Source organism: Bufo bufo, chromosome 1 (assembly GCF_905171765.1).
Source record: "Bufo bufo chromosome 1, aBufBuf1.1, whole genome shotgun sequence".
In the NCBI taxonomy this organism is placed as follows: Eukaryota; Metazoa; Chordata; class Amphibia; order Anura; family Bufonidae; genus Bufo; species Bufo bufo.
Genome location: NC_053389.1, coordinates 117983896 through 118004606, shown reverse-complemented (window position 1 = coordinate 118004606; position 20711 = coordinate 117983896). Strand labels below are relative to the sequence as shown.

At 45.0% G+C, this 20711-nt stretch overlaps 1 protein-coding gene across 1 annotated transcript in view; it reads right to left on the bottom strand.

The window, feature by feature from the left end:
* Nucleotides 1–20711, bottom strand: part of ZMYND12 (zinc finger MYND-type containing 12) — a 59609-nt gene that overhangs the window by 23697 nt on the left and 15201 nt on the right. The window contains exon 5 of the mRNA XM_040428743.1: nucleotides 3636–3805. Within this exon, the coding sequence (XP_040284677.1) occupies nucleotides 3636–3805 (170 nt within the window). The remainder of the gene's footprint in view (nucleotides 1–3635; nucleotides 3806–20711) is intronic.

Here is a 20711-nt window from a genome sequence, read left to right as displayed (position 1 = left end):
GTTGATTTCACAGAAGTGTGATTGACTTGGAGTTAAATTGTGTTGTTTAAGTGTTCCCTTTATTTTTTTGAGCAATGTACATAGAAAACAGCACAGCAAAACATGAGGGTCAATGTGACCAGAATGAAGATTGTATAAAAAAAATATAGGTGCATCCTGCATATCAGGCCTGCAAAGCACTGTTCATTTACATAATATATTGTGTAGCACTGTACAGAGGTTATCATCACTGATCAAAGTCCTCAAAATGTCCCTTTCACAGACACACTAGCGCCTATGTCATGGGAAATAACCTATCAGTATGGGTGTGTGCGGGGAACATAAGAACCTAGGGTAAACCCACCAAACACTGGGAGAACATATAAACCCCATGAAGATGTTGGTCTTGATTGGATACAAACCCCGCACCCCAGCACTGCAAGGCAAGGTGAGTGTCCTATCAAGGAGCATCAAAGATCTCAGCTTCCTGAACACCTCTGGAGTATGAAAGAGGCAGTTTGAGAATTTTCCGGTTTATCTAGAACTTTTTACAAACCCCTTTTATGTTGTAGATACTGTAAAGGATGCAGAAGGGCCTGGATAGTAAACTGGCTGAATGAGCAGCAAAGTGGCAGATGAGGCCTAATGTTGAGACGTGTACGTTTATACAGTGAGGAACAGAAGTATTTGAACACCCTGCGATTTTGCAAGTTCTCCCACTTAGAAATCATGGAGGGGTCTGAAATTCACATTGTAGGTGCATTCCCACTCTGAGAGACAGAATAAAAAAATTCAGGAAATCACATTGTATGATTTGTAAAGAATTTATTTGCCTTGCACTGCTGAACATAAGTATTTGAACATCTGAGAAACATCAAGAATTCTGGCTCTCAAAGACCTGTTACTGTGCCTTTAAAAAGTCCACCTCTACTCCACTCATTAATCTACCTGAGTAGCACCTGTCTGAGCTCTTAAAGATACCTGTCCACCCCACAGTCAGTCAGACGCCAACTACTACCATGGGCAAGACCAAAGAGCTGGCAAAAGACACCAGAGACAAAATTCTTGACCTCCACAAGGCTGGAAAGGGCTACTGGGCAATTGCCAAGCAGCTTGGTGAAAATAGATCAACTGTTGGAGCAATTGTTAGAAAATAGAAGAGGCTAAAGACGAATGTCAGTCTCCATCAGACTGGGGCTCCATGCAAGATCTCACCTCGTGGGGTATCACTGATGATACGAAAGGTGGGGAATCAGCCCAGAACTACAAGGAAGGAGCTGGTCAATGACATGAAGAGAGCTGGGACGACAGTTTCAAAGGTCACTGTCGGTAGAACACTACGCCGTCATGGTTTCAAATCATGCATTGCACGGAAGGTTCCCCTGCTCAAGTCATCACATGTCCAGGCCCGTCTGAAGTTTGCCAATGACCATCTGGATGATCCAGAGGAGGCATGGGAGAAAGTCATGTGGTCAGATGAGACCAAAGTAGAACTTTTTGGTCTAAACTTCACTCGTGTTTGGAGGAAAAAGAAGGATGAGTTGCATCCCAAGAACACCATCCCTACTGTGAAGCATGGGGGTGGTAACATCATGCTGTGGGGGGCTTTTCTGCGAAGGGGACAGGGCGACTGCACTGTATTAAGGAGAGGATGAATGGGGCCATTTATTGTGAGATTTTGAGCAACAACCTCCTTCCCTCAGTCAGAGTATTGAAGATGGGTCGTGGCTGGGTCTTCCAACATGACAACGACCCGAAGCACAGAGCCAGGATAACTAAGGAGTGGCTCTGTAAGAAGCATATCAAGGTTCTGGAGTGGCCTAGCCAGTCTCCAGACCTAAATCCAATAGAACTTATTTGGAGGGAGCTGAAACTCTGTGTTGCTCAGCGACAGCCCCGAAACCTGACAGATCTAGAGGAGATCTGTGTGGAGGAGTGGGCCAAAATCCCTGTTGCAGTGTGTGCAAACCTGGTCAAGAACTACAGGAAACGTTTGACCTCTGTAATTGCAAATAAAGGCTTCTGTACCAAATATTAACACTGATTTTCTCAGGTGTTCAAATACTTATGTTCAGCAGTGCAAGACAAATAAATTCTTTAAAAATCATACAATGTGATTCCTCAATGATCTCTAAGTGGGAGAACTTGCAAAATCGCAGGGTGTTTAAATACTTCTGTTTTTCACTGTATATTTTGGAGCAAAAAGATTCCTACGGAAAAGGATCTGCGTGTAATAATTGATATAATAGATTATAGCACAAAGTGTTAGTCTGCTGCATCAAAAGCTAACAAAATCTTGTATTAGAAAGGGCCTGGCTAATACAGAAGCATTATCTTACCCCTATATAAAGCACTGGTGCAGCCAAATCTTGAAAAACTATAGTTTGGGGAACCAGTTCATAAAATATAAGTCCGAGAGCCAGAGAAAGTTAACAGAAAGGCAACCAAATGAATAAGGCTACTTTTACATTAGAGTTTTCAATTCCGCTATTGAGATCCGTCATAGGAGCTCAATAGCGGAAGAAAACGCTTCAGTTTTGTCCCTATTCATTGTCAATGGGGACAAAACTGAACTGAACGAAATGGAGCGCACCAAAATGCATTCCGTTCTGTTTGGTTGCGTCCCCATCTTGAAACAGAAAAACGCTGCAAGCAGCGTTTTTCTGTCCGCGATGTGGTGCGGAGCAAGACGGATCCATCCTGACACACAATGTAAGTCAATAGGGATGGATCCGTTTTCTCTGACACAATAGAAAATGGATCCGTCCACCATTGACTTTCAATGGTGTTCAAGACGGATCCGTCATGGCTATAGAAGACATAATACAACCGGATCCGTTCATGACAGATGCATGCGTCTGTATTATTGTAACGGAAGCGTTTTTGCAGATCCATGACGGATCCGAAAAAAACGCTAATGTGAAAGTAGCCTAAGTCCGTGTGTGGGTGCGGTCAGCGATGACAGATTTCATTGGATCAGCAGGTTAAAAGTCCAGACAACGCTTTACTTTGGTACGAACTGACACAGTTCAGCAGTCACTCTGAGTACTCCACAGACATTGCACATAAACCACAAAAGAGAATACCTTGCCCATCTGGGCACTAACTAAACATAGTCATCAACTCACCTAGGTAATTTCACCAAACTCAGGGAGATCAGGCTTCATATGGCCACCAGGTCAACCAGCTTCCAGGCTCTGACCCTGACATAGCATTTCAGTCCTGTATTTATCCTGAGTTTGCCTCAGACTAGGGGAAAGTGTTGTACTGGAGTGTGGAGGGAATGGCACATCCCACTACTAACACCTACATGCCATGACAATAAACCCCATAAAACGCTTTAAAAAAAAGGTACATCAGCAAACTACACTTTGCTGAAACCACCCAGCTTTCCTGCAGTCTTTAACCTCACCTCATATGAACATATACACCCCCTCCAGTACTTTAAAAGCCACCATGTTACAGTGGTAGGAAGATCTCATATTTTATTCTTTGAAAGAAGAGTCTGAAGAGTGATAATCTTTACAGAAATATGTAAATAACTCCCATCAAAACCAATGCAATAATGTATTCTGTTTGCAGAGCCCACAGTGAACACAAGGTCACTGCTTGCAGATAAGGTAGGTGTAAAAATTATTATTATTTTTTTTACTTACATCATTAGACAAATGTCGGAGTGACTCCTCAAACTCCCCTTTGGCTGAGTAGAGCAAACCGAGGTTGCGGTGTAGTTTGGATCTCAAGGAATTGCTGCAGTCAGTAGCCTTCATCACTGTCCAGTAGGCATGAGAGAGATATTCTTCTGCCTGGGTCAAATGCCCAAGACCTAATCGGACAGTGGCACAAGTACATAATAACCAATATGAGGAACATACCATCACATAACCAGGGCAGAGTATTGAGGGTCAAACGGAAGGAGGTGTAGCTCCTGGTATAGTACCGCTGATTGCACCAGGAGTTGGTCACATGAAGGGCACATATAAATCAGGTTTATTGTGATTGTTGTTGATCCCATAGCAAAATGATGGGACCCTCCTCCATGTGCACAACCCCCTGACCACGAACCCATGTATCTTCTCCCAGTCCTTGGCTGGTCAACAGTACTGCAGTCCATGGGCACAGTGCCCACATGCCAAGGCCATGCAGATCTTGGGACAGAAAGGGCATCTAGCACCTAAATGGCCATCACTCAAAAGTAACCCATGAAATTGGAAGGCATGGGTCCCATAGAAGTGGTGTGCGAGGCAATTTACAGCCTATGGCTTGGTGTGAAGTTCCTGGGCCTTAATGCTAAATCTGTACCAGGGCTCCCCAACTCGTAGTACTGTTGTCCTCCTATGTGGCATAAGGACCAGGCTCCGGATGTCTCTTCCGCAACCTGTGCCTCCACCATAGCTATAATTATTTACAGTTAGTCATTTATGACTAGAAATTGCCTTATTGTAACATATGTCTATTACCTATAGCCATAAAACATAGCTTTTATTGTAACTTTAAATAAAGTAACTCTTGTAACCAAAACGATGATTAAAAGTATCAGTTGTGTTGCTTCAGTTTGTTCACCTCATTACTTCAGTACAGCTCTGTTTTTGGCGCAGTGTTGCAATAGTAGTTAGATTAGGTTGGTAGCTGCGCGCTTGCCCCAGCCTCCGTCTCTCCGATTCTATAGATCGCTACTACTATTAATTACTGTGCTTCAATTGGAACTGAAGCGTCACTCCTCTGCGAACATTTCCCTCAAACACTGCCCCCGGACGGATATTATAGCTCCTATAATATCAAGCATTATCGTGATCTCCATTGCCTCCGTAACAAAGAATAAGCCCGTTGATTGGAGCCAAGTTTAAAGTTACATTTTTGCAAAGTGGGAATGGAGGACAAGCACCCCCATCCTCTACATTTTCCTCACATTTTTCGTCTTCTCAACAACAAGGAACCCCAATAATAAACACCATGATGACACCACCAATTTCTTTTTTTTTTTTTTTAACTCGCTTTATTGAAAAGTAACAAGCAAGGAATGCAATAAAACAGTCACATTCAAGTACAATCAATTACACATCACAATGCCTAGGTGCAATACAGCAATAAAGGTTGTCCTCTTTAAGTCATTGATGGTCAAGACGTATCAGTAGTGCACTTAGCAGTAAGCATCCATATCAAAAAACGATGACACATGGTTAATTCTCTACAGTGAACATTGATCCGGATTGCCGTAGCAGATAACAGAACGTAATGAGACAATCAGGTTATAGCGTGCAGATGAACTGTCGTGGCAGTCAGAGGAGAGTCACACCAGGGTCCCCATATCTTTTGGTGCTTCTGTGAACATCCTCTACGGGAATACATAATCTTCTCAAAGGGAATTATGTTATTAACAAGGGTCTTCCATTGAGTAATCGTGGGTGGCCTGTCCGCCATCCACCTGAGAGCAATAGCTTTCCTGGCTAAAAACAGGGCCTCCCTAATGAAGGTGAGTGTGTAGCGTGGTCTCGAATCCTCGTCTAAAATTCCCAAGACGCAAAACTTCGGGCAAACCGCCAAAGTATCTGGGATCAGGGAAGAAATGAGCTCCACTACCCCCCTCCAAAATGATTGAATGTAACTACAGTCCCACATCAGGTGCCAGAAATCCGCGCCCAACTGAGCACATCTATGACATCCGGTGTGTGATCTTCTACCCATTTTATATAACCTAGTAGGGGTGAGGTAACACCTATGCAGAATAAATAACTGAATCAATCTGTTAGTAAGGGACGGGGATACAGTTATCGGAACTTCAAGGGCCTCACTCCACTCACCATCTGTCAATGTGGGTATATTCCCTCTCCATTTACATTCTGCACTCAGTGGAGAAGCTGAAATTTTAAGGTTGAGCAGATGTGTATATAAGGCGGATATCAGTCCCCTCGGTCCTTGTGTTCTGAAGACCCCAATGAGCGGATATAGAGATACTTGTCTTTTAAGATCTCTAATCTGGGCCTGAAGGGCGTGTCTCAACTGCAAATACCTGAAGAAGTGTGGCCTTAAGACACCCGCTTTGGTCTGTAACTGAGTAAAAGAGAACAGAATGCCATTCTCATAAAGATCTTTCAAACAGCAAACACCGTACCCTCTCCATATCCTCTCTCCTTCACAGTGTAGCAAATGTGGAAATAATGGGTTGTTCCATAGTTGTATATCATCTGGTAAATCACTGTATTGCTGCATCTTTGCAGCCCTCCACACCTGATGCGCCAGCTTGTGAATCAATACGAGTGGACCTGTTAGAGATGACGGGCCCTCCAAAACCGGCCACAGGGTGGAGAGGTGCAAATACTCCTGCAAGTAATATTCTGAGTTAGGAAGCACATCCTGGGTCACCCATGGCACCAAGTAGCGCAACTGGCCGGCAAGGAAATACAAGAATAGATCCGGCAGGGCCGCCCCGCCCTCGTCCCAGCTCCTCTGTAAGGATTTCACGGCCAGTTTACGTCTGTTCTTACCCCATATAAATGTTGCCATGAGAGAATGAAGTTTATCGAAGAATTTGCGTGGTATGGGTACACACGCATGTTCCAATAGGTACAAAGCTTTGGGCTGAAGTACCATTTTGATTAGATTTACGCGTCCCATGGTAGACAGCGGTAGGGTATTCCAAGACTTAAATTTATCTACGAAGTATGACACCAAGGGACTTGTGTTTAGGTCATGTGAGGTGGCAGGGTTCTTAGTGATATTGACTCCTAAGTATTTGAATTTGTCAACTACCATTAGATTCTGATATACCGATGGCCACTCTACGGCCCATAGCGGCATTATGGCCGATTTTGCCCAATTTATGCATAGACCAGAGAAGACCCCAAACTGCTCAATCAATGTGATTGCTCGGGGCAAGGTAACCTCCACTGAGTCCATGTACAAAATGAGGTCATCAGCATATAGGCCCAGTCTGTCCTCCCTATTTCCCATAGCTATGCCTTTAAAAACACTATCCTGCCTGATTCGTAATGCTAAATGCTCGATAGCTACCGCAAACAAAAGAGGCGACAGGGGACATCCCTGCCTGGTCCCCCTATATAGTGCAAACGTTGAGAGCCATTGATCAGAATGTTCGCGGATGGGGATTTATAAATGATATTGATCCACCTGATGAAACTAGGACCAAAACCAAAACATCCAAGGACATGTTTCAAATAAGGCCATTCTACAGAGTCGAACGCCTTGGCTGTGTCAAGCGCGGCCAACGCCCACAGTCTCCTGTCCGTGCAACCCAACTGAGCAATAACCTGCGCCCTACGTATGTTGCTGGATGTAGATCTACCAGGGATAAACCCAGATTGATTTTCATGTATAATGGACGATATTACTCTGTTCAATCTGTTTGCCAGAATTTTAGTGAGAATTTTGTAATCTAGATTTAATAACGATATAGGGCGGTACGACCCACACTCTGTAGGGTCTTTGTCAGGTTTTAACAAGACTACAATAGAGGCCTCGTACAACGATTCTGGAAGACCGTCAGCATCCAAGGAGGCATTATACATGCGCAGAAGCTGTGGTGCCAGAATGTCCCTATATTTAGAATACACCTCCAATGGAATCCCGTCTGGCCCGGGGGCTTTGCCTAAATTAAGTCCCGCTATCGCCTCCTCTACCTCCTCCAGGGTGAATTCCCCATCCAGCAGTTCCCTATCCAAAGCAGATAGTTGCGGATGGGAAACCTCCTGAAGGTAGTCCTCTAGTACCTGTGTGGTATACTGAGCACGAGAGCCATACAGAGGTCCTGGTAGAATTCCTTGAACCGATCCAGGATACCCTCAGGCTCAGACACCACCTCCCCTTCCCTGTCGCTAATGCGTAATATCGGCGGAGACATGTTGTTCCTCCTCACTACCTGCGCCAGCACCTTCCCCACCCTGCTGCCTTGTTCAAAGGTTTGTTGCTGCATGAAAAGCATCCTGCGATCACTTTTTTCTTGCAAATGGTTCATGTACTGTCTACCCTTCATCATCCAATCTCTCCTATTCTCTTCAGTGGGGTCTGAGACATATGCAGATTCTGCATTCCTGCACTGCGTGCCCAAGTCCTCCTCCTTACGGCGAGTGAATTTCTTAATGTAAGAGATGGGTGACTTAAGGCACCCACGCAGGAAGGCTTTCAGAGTCTCCCACAACAGGGCCGGATGAGCGTCAGCTGAGTTAACAGCAAGGAATGAATGGAGTTGGTCAGGTATCCTATCATTCAGGGACATTAAAGATAACCAGAACGGGTGTATGCGTTGTTTGGGCACACGGACAGCACAGTAGGGATCAGTGATTGAGGCCATTATAGGTGCATGGTCAGATAAACCCTGGGATCCGTAATGTATCTCTCGAGTAGCCATGAAGGTGCCAGGGGTGCCCAGGAGGTAGTCAATCCTAGATAAGGCTCCTCTAGAAGGAGTGAAGCAAGAGAATTCAATTCTGTCTGGGTACCTCTCCCTCCAAATGTCCAACCACCCAAGCTCATCTAACAGGCGAGCCAAGGCAGCTTTACCCGATGTCCGTCTACAGGAGTCACTGGACGGGCTGCAAAACCTATCCTTCACAACGTCCAAGGTCAAGTTGAGGTCCCCCATGCCAAGTACCCCGGCTGACGGGAATTGTGCTGCAAATCCTGCCGCAGCCTGCAGCAGGGAAAGATTGGCAGGGGGGGGATTGTACATATTTAGAATCACATAAGGCATACCATTAATGTGGGCGTATACAAAAACAAACTTCCCCTCAGGGTCAACAGACGTGTGATGAGGTTCCCATCTGACCGCCCTGTGGATCAATAATGACACCCCTTTAGAATACGAGTTGCCATATGCACTTTCCACCCACTGAACCCATGGTTTCCTAACTCTCCCTCCTGTGTCTGTGGTGAGGTGCGTCTCCTGCAGAGCCAAGATATGCGGCGCGAAACTGCGGATATGTGAAAACACAGCCATTCGTTTCCTAGGTCCGCCTAAACCTCTGATGTTCCAGGACATCACTCTTAAACCCGCCATGATAAACACCAGGTAAAGACACAAGGATAATCACCCCTCTCCTGGGGTTCACCATGGCAGGAATAATGTGCACTGTATAGGACTCTCACATCTTGCTTGTTAGACATTGCATCAATAGCGAAAAACATTGCAAATACACTAAACCACCCCAACAGGGGGTAAACATAATCACATCCATGTGAACAAGTGGCCATGTGTTTGGGGGACCTGCACGGTGTATATAGGTGAAAACCCACTGCAGGTGGAGTAGCTGACTCCCCCCATTTGAAGTTATATCTGCTGATTACATGAATACTTGGCATGAGGAACTGCCCGCAATTAACCCTCAATGACCCTGAGGCCAATTATCAACATGAATTAATACTTTACCCAACTCTGACTTGGAGCAGCGTTGGAAAACAGAAGCATAGGGGAAAAAATAAAGTAAAAGTCATGAATAGGTATAGAGGGCAAGCAGGGTCCACGCAGCAACTTTTTCATCTCTCAGGCATGTCCATGAAGAGCTTCAGATGCAGGCCAGATCATCTGGGAGGGGAACGTCGGTGTCTCCCAGTCATCCAGTCCTCCGCTTCGGCAGGATTAGAGAAGAAAAGTGACTTGTCGCCATCTACAACTCTCAGGCGAGCAGGATACGCCATGGAATACTTGAGGTTCAGCTCCCGGAGGCGTCTCTTGATACAGACAAAGGTAGCACGTTTCTTTTGAAGGTCAGCAGAAAAATCCGGATACAGTGAAATGTTCGCAGAGCCTAGTGATATCTTCTGTGCGACCCTGGCCTGTGCCAGAATGAGATCTCTGTCCCGCCAGTTTAACATGCGAGCTAGTAGAGGTCTTGGGGGGGCACCAGGAGGCAACGGCCTGGCAGGTACCCGGTGCGCCCTTTCCACCGTGTACGCAGCTGAGAAAGCAGCATTGGGGAATATCTCTTTGAACCATCCCTCCAGGAAGACTGCTGGATCTGGGCCCTCGGCCCGCTCAGGCATGCCAATGATGCGCACATTATTGCGCCGCGCACGGTTCTCGAGGTCGTCACATTTCTGGCGAAATAGCTCCACAGACGCCTCCACTGCAGTAATCCTTGCCGGTAAGGGATTGGTTAGATCCTCCAGGTCTGATACCCTGGTCTCGGTCACTCGGACCCGCTCGCGCAGCTGCTGCACATCTTGGCGTAATAGGCCCAAATCCACCCTTACCTCATCTATCTTCCCGGTCAGGGAGACCTGGCACCCAGTAACGGCTGCCATGAGTTGCTGGTGAGAGGCTTGCAGGGTGAATTCAGGTTCAGCCTCCGCCTCGGTGAGTGGCTGTTGTGACGACTGGTTCCTGGTACTGGCCGCACGTGTCAGAGACGAAGCTGCGGCGCCATGCTGGGAGTCCTGCCTGGCAAACTCCTTTAGTCGCTCCGCCACCAACTGTGCCTTGCTGGGACTCATGTCAGAGGTAGAGCGCTGGCTGCTGGCTTAGGTAAGCTCGATGGGGCAAATTTCAGCAGATGTGGGGATCAGGATGGCTCAGGATAGTTGGCGGGAGCCGGAGCTTCACTCAGATGCGGCCGTCCATTACGGCAGTTGGCCACCACCAATTTCTTTTTTAGCGCCAGGAATACAGTTGAGAGATCGGGACAAGTGGGGATATCAGCAACAAAAAACACAACTACTGAAAAAAAATGATGCAGAAATGCAAATCATTAATTTATCTAAAATAACTTTGGAACCTGAATATGAACGTTTGATAAGAAAAAGCCTTTCCTTCGCACCAGCACCTTATTTTGATTGCTTTACGTGGGTTAAAGATGTTCCTTTATTTGCTAGGAAACTAGCGTTACATAAAGAATTTAAAAATAAAGAAAAAGATCCATAGGAGACGACTAAAAAAGAAGAAAGAGCAACAAAAATATTAGAGGAATTACAAAGAGAACATGCAGGCGAAATGATTGCCCCCTCAGCGCCATTCAGCACGTTAACTCCACAATCTACATTTACCCCCCCTTTCACTAAGTATGCAAACATACAAGCATTTGTAAACGTAGTGATGGCTAATCTCGAGAAAATTAAAACTAATAAAATCAATGATAGGTCACAACCTGAGTGAAAGAGAAAAAGAGGCACTACAGCCACTAATGGAAAACAACGATATAGAGATCAAGCCTTCAGATAAGGGGGGAAATGTAGTGTTACTGGATAAACCAGACTATAAAAGGATGGAAAAGGATCTTTTAAATGACAACACGTATAAAGTACTATCTGAAAATCCATCTATGACGTATACACAGGAACTTAAAGCAATATTATCGTCAGCAAGAGCACAAAATATAATAATAAATGAAGAATATAAAGTTCTATTTAATCCTAAACCCACAGTAGCAAAATTTTATACTATCCCTGAGATTCATAAAAAACGTCATCCGGTTCCTGGTAGGCCCATTGAGTCAGGAAACCAAAATCTGTGTGAAGGCATCAGCAATTATGTCAACCAAGTGATATCCCCATTTGTACCTGACCTTACGTCATATTTAAAGGACACTAAAGATGTTCTCGTCAGGCTGCAGGGCATACAAGTCAGTAAAACGACTTTACTTGCACGTCTTGATGTAGAAGCGTTATATACAAGTATCCAACACCAATTGGGACTAGAAGCAATAAAGTATTATCTCAACACAAAGGGAATACACTATCAACAACACAATGATTTGGTTCTTACACTGTTACAATTTTTGTTAACACACAACTATTTTATTTTTGAAGAGCTAATATTATTTGCAGATCACGGGTACCGCTATGGGTACGATTTGTGCACCGGATTTCGCTAATCTTTTTTTAGGGTGGTGGGAGGAAAGAATAGTTTTTTCAGAAGAGCACTTAAAGAGGACCTTTCACTTGTAAAAACTATGTGAACTAAGTATGCTGCCATGTAGAGCGGTGCCCGGGGATCTCACTGCACTTACTATTATTCCCGGGCGCCGCTCCGTTCTCCCGTTATGCCCTCCCAGGCTGTGAGCTGCGATTGGCCAGCGCTGCAGCCTAGGAGAAGGAGACGCCCACAAAACAAGGGAAGACCCGCCTACTATAACTTAAGGAGCAAAGGTACCGGAGGGCATAACGGGAGAACGGAGCGGTGCCCGGGGATAATAGTAAGTGCAGTGAGATCCCCGGGCGCCGCTCTACATGGCAGCATACTTAGTTCACATAGTTTTTACAAGTGAAAGGTCCTCTTTAAATCACACGAAACACGTCATGTTTTGGGGTCGATATATAGATGATATTTAAATTTTGTGTAAAGGCACTTGAGGTGAATTTGATTCATTTGTTGAAGTCCTCAATGAAAATGTAGTGGGTCTCAGACTCACTGCTGAGATCACTGACACCAAGTGGAATTTTCTTGATCTGACATTGACCCCGTAGCCTGACGGGAGCATCTCAACTGAAATCTATAGGAAGGTTACTTATACTAACAGCCATTTACATTGGCAAAGCTACCACCCATTGGCCCTCAGGAGAGGTATTCCCGTGGGTCAATATCTACGAGCAAGGAGGAACTGTTCAACAGAAGAGGCCTTTGAACGTGAGAATGAAATCTTGTATAATAGATTCCTGGCACGTGGCTATCCGAAAAAAGCCCTACATAGAGTATATAAAAAGGCCAAATTTACCAATAGAAACCATCTTTTACAAAATCAGCAGCAAGAGGATAGAAATCAAATAGAAACGATGTATTGGTACATATGATGTACAACATAAAAAAGTGAGACGACATTGGCACATTCTTAGAACAGATGAAGATCTAAAAGAGGTTATTCCTCATAATCCAGTTATTACATATAGGAGAGGAAAGAATTTAAAAGAGAAATTGGTACATAGTCACTTTTGATGGAATAGGAAAGAAATAAAAACAACATGGCTATCCACTACGGGCTCCTACCCATGTGGTGATTGTAGTTTTTCTCTAAAATGATACCTACTAAGGAATTCACAAATCCTGTTGATAATAAAAAATATCAGATAAGACAATACATAAATTGTAGATCTACCGCAGTGATTTATGCAATTAAATGCAGCTGTAACGGTCGCGTACACACACACACAGGGGGAAGGGAAGTGACCACTGCGCTCCACCCTTACCCCTGGCCCTGCCTACTTGCCTCGCGAGTCCTAATGACAGGGGACAACTGGACGGCAATCCCTAACTTGGAGTAAGTGCAGGGATGACAGACAGACAAACAACAGGACGTGAACGGACCGAGTCAATACCAGGAAAGCTGCAAAGTACAAATGGAGCAAGCAGAGAATTGTCAGGAGAAGCCGGGGTCATAAATACCAGGAGAGCAGAGAAGTACAAGAGGAGTCCTAAGAGAGTAGTCAGGTGGGAGCCAAGGTCACAATACCAGGACGGATGCGCAGTACAGGAGGATCAGGCAAAAGGATGGTCAAGGAACAGGATCAGGTAAGTATTCAGCAGTCCAACAAATACCAGGAACCTAGAAATTAACAGGCAACCTGTAGCCAGCAGGCTGCCTGTATTTATAGTGGGGAGTGAGGGTCATGTGACGTGGCCAGCGCCACATGACCGACAGACCAACCAGTCGAGCACCGAGTGATCAGCTCGGCGCTCAAGGCAGACTTAGGAGCAAGGAGCCACCCAGCTAGTAAAGCCGCCCTGGGAATGAGGTCAAACACAGAACCTCATTCCAAAAGCTAAGCAACAGTTCTGCGGGCAATGGGGGACCGAGTGCACCTTCGGAACCCCGTGACAGTACCCCCCCTTTTACGAGGGGCCACCGGACCCAAGACTTCAGGCGATGGCTTTTCAGGGTGTTCTAAATGAAATTTAAGAACAAGTCTAGGAGCATGAACCTCCCTGGCAGGTACCCAAGATCTCTCTTCAGGTCCATACCCCTTCCAGTGAATCAGGTACTGCAAGGAATTACGCACCTTCCTGACATCCACTATTTTAGACACCACATACTCGACAGCATCATTAACAAGAACTGGCGGAGGCGAGGCTTTTGATGGTACTACCGGTTCAAAATATTTTTTAAGCAGAGATTTATGTAACACATTATGAATGTGGAATGACTCAGGCAGCTCCAACCTAAAAGATACCGGGTTAATCACTTCCGTGATCTTATATGGTCCAATAAAACGAGGAGCAAATTTTTTAGAAGTTACCTTGAGAGATAGATTCTTGGAGGACAACCATACTTTATCCCCAACCTGAAAGTTTACCCCCCTTGAACGTCTCCTATCGGCCTTGAGTTTTTGAGAACATTGAGCCTTTTCTAGGTTCGATTGAACCCGGGCCCAAACTGTGCACAGTTCGGAGGAGAGTTTATCAGCTTCAGGGTTAGAGGAGGAGACGGACGACCCAGAATGAAAACGGGGATGAAAACCATGGTTACAAAAGAAAGGGGAGACCCCAGCAGAAGAATTGACACGGTTATTCAGAGCAAATTCAGCCAATGGAAGGAATTTGACCCATAATTGCTGGTCATCAGCAACATACAACCTCAGGAATTGTTCCACAGACTGATTAAGGCGTTCAGTCTGCCCATTACTCTCAGGATGGTAGGCGGAAGAAAAAGACAACGAAATTTTACATCTTTGACAGAAGGCTCTCCAGAATTTGGACACAAACTGCACACCCCTGTCCGAAACAATATTTTCCGGGATACCATGCAATCGAACAATTTCTTTCACAAAAATAGACGCCAGGGTTTTGGCATTCGGGAGTTTAGACAGGGGAATGAAATGGACCATCTTGCTAAACCTATCCACCACTACCCACACTACAGTCTTACCCTCCGCCAGCGGTAGGTCAGTTATAAAGTCCATCGAGATATGGGACCAGGGTCTACTGGGAATGGGTAGGGGTCGAAGGTTACCAGCAGGGCGAGTCCTAGGTGTCTTGGACCTGGCACAAACCTCACAGGCTGACACATAGGACTTGACATCCCTAGTTAGAGTGGGCCACCAATAAGATCTAGAAACCAGATCCTTAGTGCCCTCAACACCCGGATGTCCACAAAAGGCAGAATCGTGACACTCACCCAACAGCTGGAGACGAAATTGTACGGGAACAAACAACTTATCTGTTGGGGTGGATACTGGTGCCAGATGTTGTTCCGACCTAATGCGAGCCGAGATCTCCTGGGTAAGAGCTGCTAAGAAGATTTTTGCTGGTAGGATGGATTCAGGTGGTACCTCAGTAGGTTGAAAAGCCTGGAAGCTCCGAGATAATGCGTCCGCCTTCACATTTTTACTTCCCGGCCTGAACGTGATGGAAAAATCAAAACGAGTAAAAAACAGAGCCCATCTGGCTTGACGGGGATTCAACCTCTTAGCAGACTCGAGAAACATAAGGTTTTTATGGTCAGTGACAACAGTTACACAATGCCTTGCCCCCTCCAGAAAATGCCTCCACTCCTCAAATGCCCATTTAATGGCCAGCAGCTCCCTATTCCCTATGTCGTAGTTTCTCTCCGTGGGAGAGAATTTCCTGGAGAAGAAGGCACATGGTCTCAGATTAGTGAGGCTGGCAGGACCTTGTGAAAGGACTGCTCCTGCGCCGTCCTCGGACGCATCCACCTCCACAATAAAAGGTTTCTCCTGATCAGGCTGGATCAGAATGGGAGCGCTACTGAATGCCTTTTTTAATTTTTCAAATGAAGAAATGGCCTCAGTAGACCAATTCTCCAAATCCGCCCCTTTCTTAGTAAGGTTGGTCAACGGTTTAGCAATTACGGAAAAATTCATAATAAATTTACGATAGTAATTGGCGAAACCTAAGAACCGTTGCAAGGCCTTTAAGGATGAAGGTCTTACCCATTCCTTAATTGCTAGTACCTTACCAGGATCCATCTTGAAGGCGTGAGGAGTCAGAACATGCCCTAGAAACAGAATCTCCTGCACACCAAAGACACATTTCTCTTGTTTAGCGGATAGCTGATTCTCCCTCAACACCTCTAATACTTGTCTAACATGAGACACATGGGATTCGAAGTCAGGAGAGAATATCAAAATGTCGTCAAGATAGACAATAACAAATTTACCTAAGAATTCCCTAAGAATGTCATTCATGAAGTTTTGGAACACAGCTGGGGCATTGCTGAGTCCAAAAGGCATCACCTGATATTCAAAGTGTCCTACCGGAGTATTGAACGCCGTCTTCCATTCGTCTCCCTCCTTGATTCGGATAAGATTGTATGCCCCTTTCAGGTCAATTTTGGAAAACCAGGTTGCCCCCAGGACCTGGTTAAATAAATCCGGAATCAATGGGAGGGAGTATCTATTCTGGACAGTGATTTTATTTAATCTCCGGTAATCGATACATGGCCTAAGACCACCATCTTTTTTCTTAACGAAGAAAAACCCTGCCCCCATAGGAGAGACAGAAGGTCTAATATGCCCTTTACCAAGGCTCTCCTTAATATAATCTTCCATGGCCTTGCGTTCGGGCATAGAAAGATTATAAATTCGTCCTTTAGGAAACTTGGCCCCCTCTACTAGCTCTATGGTACAATCATAAGGTCTATGGGGGGGGGGGTAGAACCTCTGGGGTTGGTGATGAGAATACATCAGAATATTCTCTAACAACAGAGGGTAAAGTATCAGACTTTACTGAGACCCCAGCCTGTACCACGGACAGGCACGAGTCACACTTAGGCCCCCATCTCACCAACTCCCCATTGGACCAATCTATAGTGGGGTTATGTAGTCGGAGCCAAGGCAACCCTAGTACCACCTCAGCAGGTAGGTTCTCCAGGACTAGAAGCGAACATCTCTCTGAGTGGCACACACCCACGGTTAGAGAAATCTCCGAGGTACATAAGCTCACCGTACCACCAATAAGAGGAGTAGCATCAATAGCCATGACATGGATAGGAGTTGGTAAGGCAAACATAGGAATACCCAATCTAACAGCATACTCAGAGTCAATAAAGCTAGCCGCTGAGCCAGAATTAATAAAGGCCTTACCCGCCCATTTATCTACTCCCAGAGAAATCGTAATGGGTACCGAAAGCTTAGATTTAGAAAATTCAGGGTGTACCTGGTCTTTAGGTTGCCTTGCCTTAGGAGACTTGACAGAGAGGACCTTCTTAGGACACTGGTTGATCCAATGGTCAGAATCTCCACAGTAAAAGCATTCTCCACGTCTGCGGCGAAGATTCCCTCGGGTCATGCCAACCTGCATGGGTTCCTCGGTGGAGACCTCAGCATTGTCTCTGGGATAGGCCTCTGGCTGGACCACCATCTGGGAAGAGAACTGTTGTTCCTGTCGTCTCTCTCTAACCCGTCGGTCAAGTCGGACAACAAGGGTCATCATCTCCTCTAAGGTCTCTGGAAGTTGATAACTGACCAGAAGATCCTTTAATTTATCAGACAGACCTGACCTTAACTGACTCTTCAGGGCTGGTTCGTTCCATCCTGAGGGGACACACCACCTTCTGAATTGGGTGCAATAATCCTCCGCTGGTAAATTGCCCTGAACCTGTGCCTTTAGAGCCGTCTCGGCTACTAGAGCCCTGTCTGGTTCATCATAGAGGGTACCTAGGGCCTGAAAGAACCCCTCCACAGAATATAAACAACTGGCGCCAGCAGGTAAAGAGAACGCCCAGTCCTGGGGATCACCCTGTAATCGGGAAATGATAATGCCCACGCGTTGACTCTCGGGGCCAGAGGACACGGGGCGCAAACGGAAGTAAAGTTTACAACTCTCCTTAAAAGAGAGAAACTTCTTCCGGTCTCCAGAAAAGGTTTCTGGGAGCTTAATCTGGGGCTCAAAATGCGGACTGGAGGCCTGAGGAGTGGAAGAGCCTTGCCCTAACTCAAAAGAGCTGAGTTTTTCCCCTAACTCCTGCACCCTCTGCGTCAGATTAGAGACATAGTCAGTCAGGGTCACCAGAGGATTCATAATACAGTGGTTATTGGGCCTGTTAATCTGTAACGGTCACGTACACACACACACAGGGGGAAGGGAAGTGACCACTGCGCTCCACCCTTACCCCTGGCCCTGCCTACTTGCCTCGCGAGTCCTAATGACAGGGGACAACTGGACGGCAATCTCTAACTTGGAGTAAGTGCAGGGATGACAGACAGACAAACAACAGGACGTGAACGGACCGAGTCAATACCAGGAAAGCTGCAAAGTACAAATGGAGCAAGCAGAGAATTGTCAGGAGAAGCCGGGGTCATAAATACCAGGAGAGCAGAGAAGTACAAGAGGAGTCCTAAGAGAGTAGTCAGGTGGGAGCCGAGGTCACAATACCAGGACGGATGCGCAGTACAGGAGGAGCAGGCAAAAGGATGGTCAAGGAACAGGATCAGGTAAGTATTCAGCAGTCCAACAAATACCAGGAACCTAGAAATTAACAGGCAACCTGTAGCCAGCAGGCTGCCTGTATTTATAGTGGGGAGTGAGGGTCATGTGACGTGGCCAGCGTCACATGACCGACAGACCAACCAGTCGAGCACCGAGTGATCAGCTCGGCGCTCAAGGCAGACTTAGGAGCAAGGAGCCACCCAGCTAGTAAAGCCGCCCTGGGAATGAGGTCAAACACAGAACCTCATTCCAAAAGCTAAGCAACAGTTCTGCGGGCAATGGGGGACCGAGTGCACCTTCGGAACCCCGTGACAGCAGCTGTCCAAAGATCTATATTGGAAAAACTATACAGGAGTTGGGGAGACGAATCTCTAACCATTTCAGCAGTGTGAATACTGAAGCTGACATTTCCTTATCCAGACATGTATCCCATGTTCACAAAGGAGACACTAGTAGTATTAAATTCTAGGGAATTAGTAAAATCACTTTGGGCCCCAGACAATGGAATATTGATCAGAAGTTAAAGCAGGAAGAGACAAAATGGATATATCGACTTAAATGTCCAGCCCCTTATAGGCTGAATGAAGGATTTACCTTTGCTTCCTTTTTGTAAATACCACAGCGTGTAAGAGTATAATTAAGCAAGTTAAAAAATAGTAATAATATGCCATTATATAGACAAAAAATATAAAGAGGGGAGGATTAAATAGCTCCCTCCTACCCCTGTCTCTCCCCCCCCCCCCCCCGCCTGCCCTTTAACTCCTCCTTGAGAACTGCACTATTGGATTATACTATAATGATTAATCAGACCAAATTGTTCTGATGTTATTAAATATCATTATTTTATTCTAGGTCCAAGAAAAGTCGATAATAGAATAATAATAATATATAAAAATATATAAAAAAGAGAAAATAATTAAATATACTCCCCTAAATATTGTGAACTGTGCTATAGGATTATATTATGAGTAGTCCAATCTCTGTTCTAATGTCACTAAATATTATTTATATTCTAGGTCCAAGAGTAAGTGACAACAAAATAATAATATAAAAATATACAAAAAGAGAAAAATAATAATATATATATCCCTGAATGTGGATGAAGAAACCCAATGTCACGTGATATGTTTAGATAATCTTGGAAAATACCAAGACGTTGAGAACTGAGTAACAAGTTATAAATAAATACAAATTAAAATATAACATTGAATAACAATAAGAAAAATTATTAATAAAAAATAATAATAATAATAAAAAATAAAAATTAAATAATAACAATTTTTAAAATAAATTCAATCAGTATTGGCTAGTTCAATTATAGTAAATTAATGAATATGAAATATGAATAATATTGTTGGTTAGTGAATCATGTCAAATTCATAGTGTGTTTGTTTTCAAATGTAGGTAATAATAGCTAATTATGCAAAATAAGTACATCTAAGGCTACTTTCACACTGGCATTTTGAATTCCGTTTGTGACATCCGTTTCAGGGATCTCACAAGCGGCTCAAAACGGATCAGTTCAGCCCCAATGCATTCTGAATGGATAAGGATCTGCTCAGAATGCATCAGTTTGGCTCCGTTCCGCCTCCATTCCGCTCTGGATGTGGACACCAAAACGCTGCTTGCAGCGTTTTGGTGTCCGCCTGGCGATGCGGAGCCAAACGGATACGTCCTGACTTACAATGTAAGTCAATGGGGACGGATCCGTTTTCACTGACACAATATGGTGCAATTGAAAACGGATCTGTCCCCCATTGACTTTCAATGTAAGTCAAGACGGATCCGTTTTGACTTAGACTTTTTTTTTAAAGAATAATGCAAACGGATCCGTTCTGAACGGATACAAGTGTTTGCATTATAGGTGCGGATCCGTCTGTGCAGATACAAGACGGATCCGCACCGAACGGAGGTGTGAAAGTAGCCTAAATAATAAATAATGCAAATTCATAAATAGGTCTGAAAAGCATTGAGGATTGATTCATGATTATAACGACATGATTTAGTATTAGAACCTAGTTATGAACAGCAAACATGGTACAAGATATTATATAAATAGAGAATAGACCTAAGTTATTAACATCTATAAAATGGATTATGTACACTATGATTATCCTGTGGCTGATCTGGTAAAGTATAAAGACGTGCAGTGGTTGTTGAAGGAAGGAGCGCTGACAGCATGCACAACGATGTAGTGAGAAAGGAGCGCAGCCTAAGGCTACTTTCACACTGACGTTTTGGCTTCCGTTTGTGAGATCCGTTCAGGGCTCTCTCAGAAGCTCCAAAACGGATCAGTTTTGCCCTAATGCATTCTGAATGGAAAAGGATCCGCTCAGAAAGCATCTGTTCAGTCTCCATTCTGCTTTGGAGGCGGACACCAAAATGCTGCTTGCAGCGTTTTGGT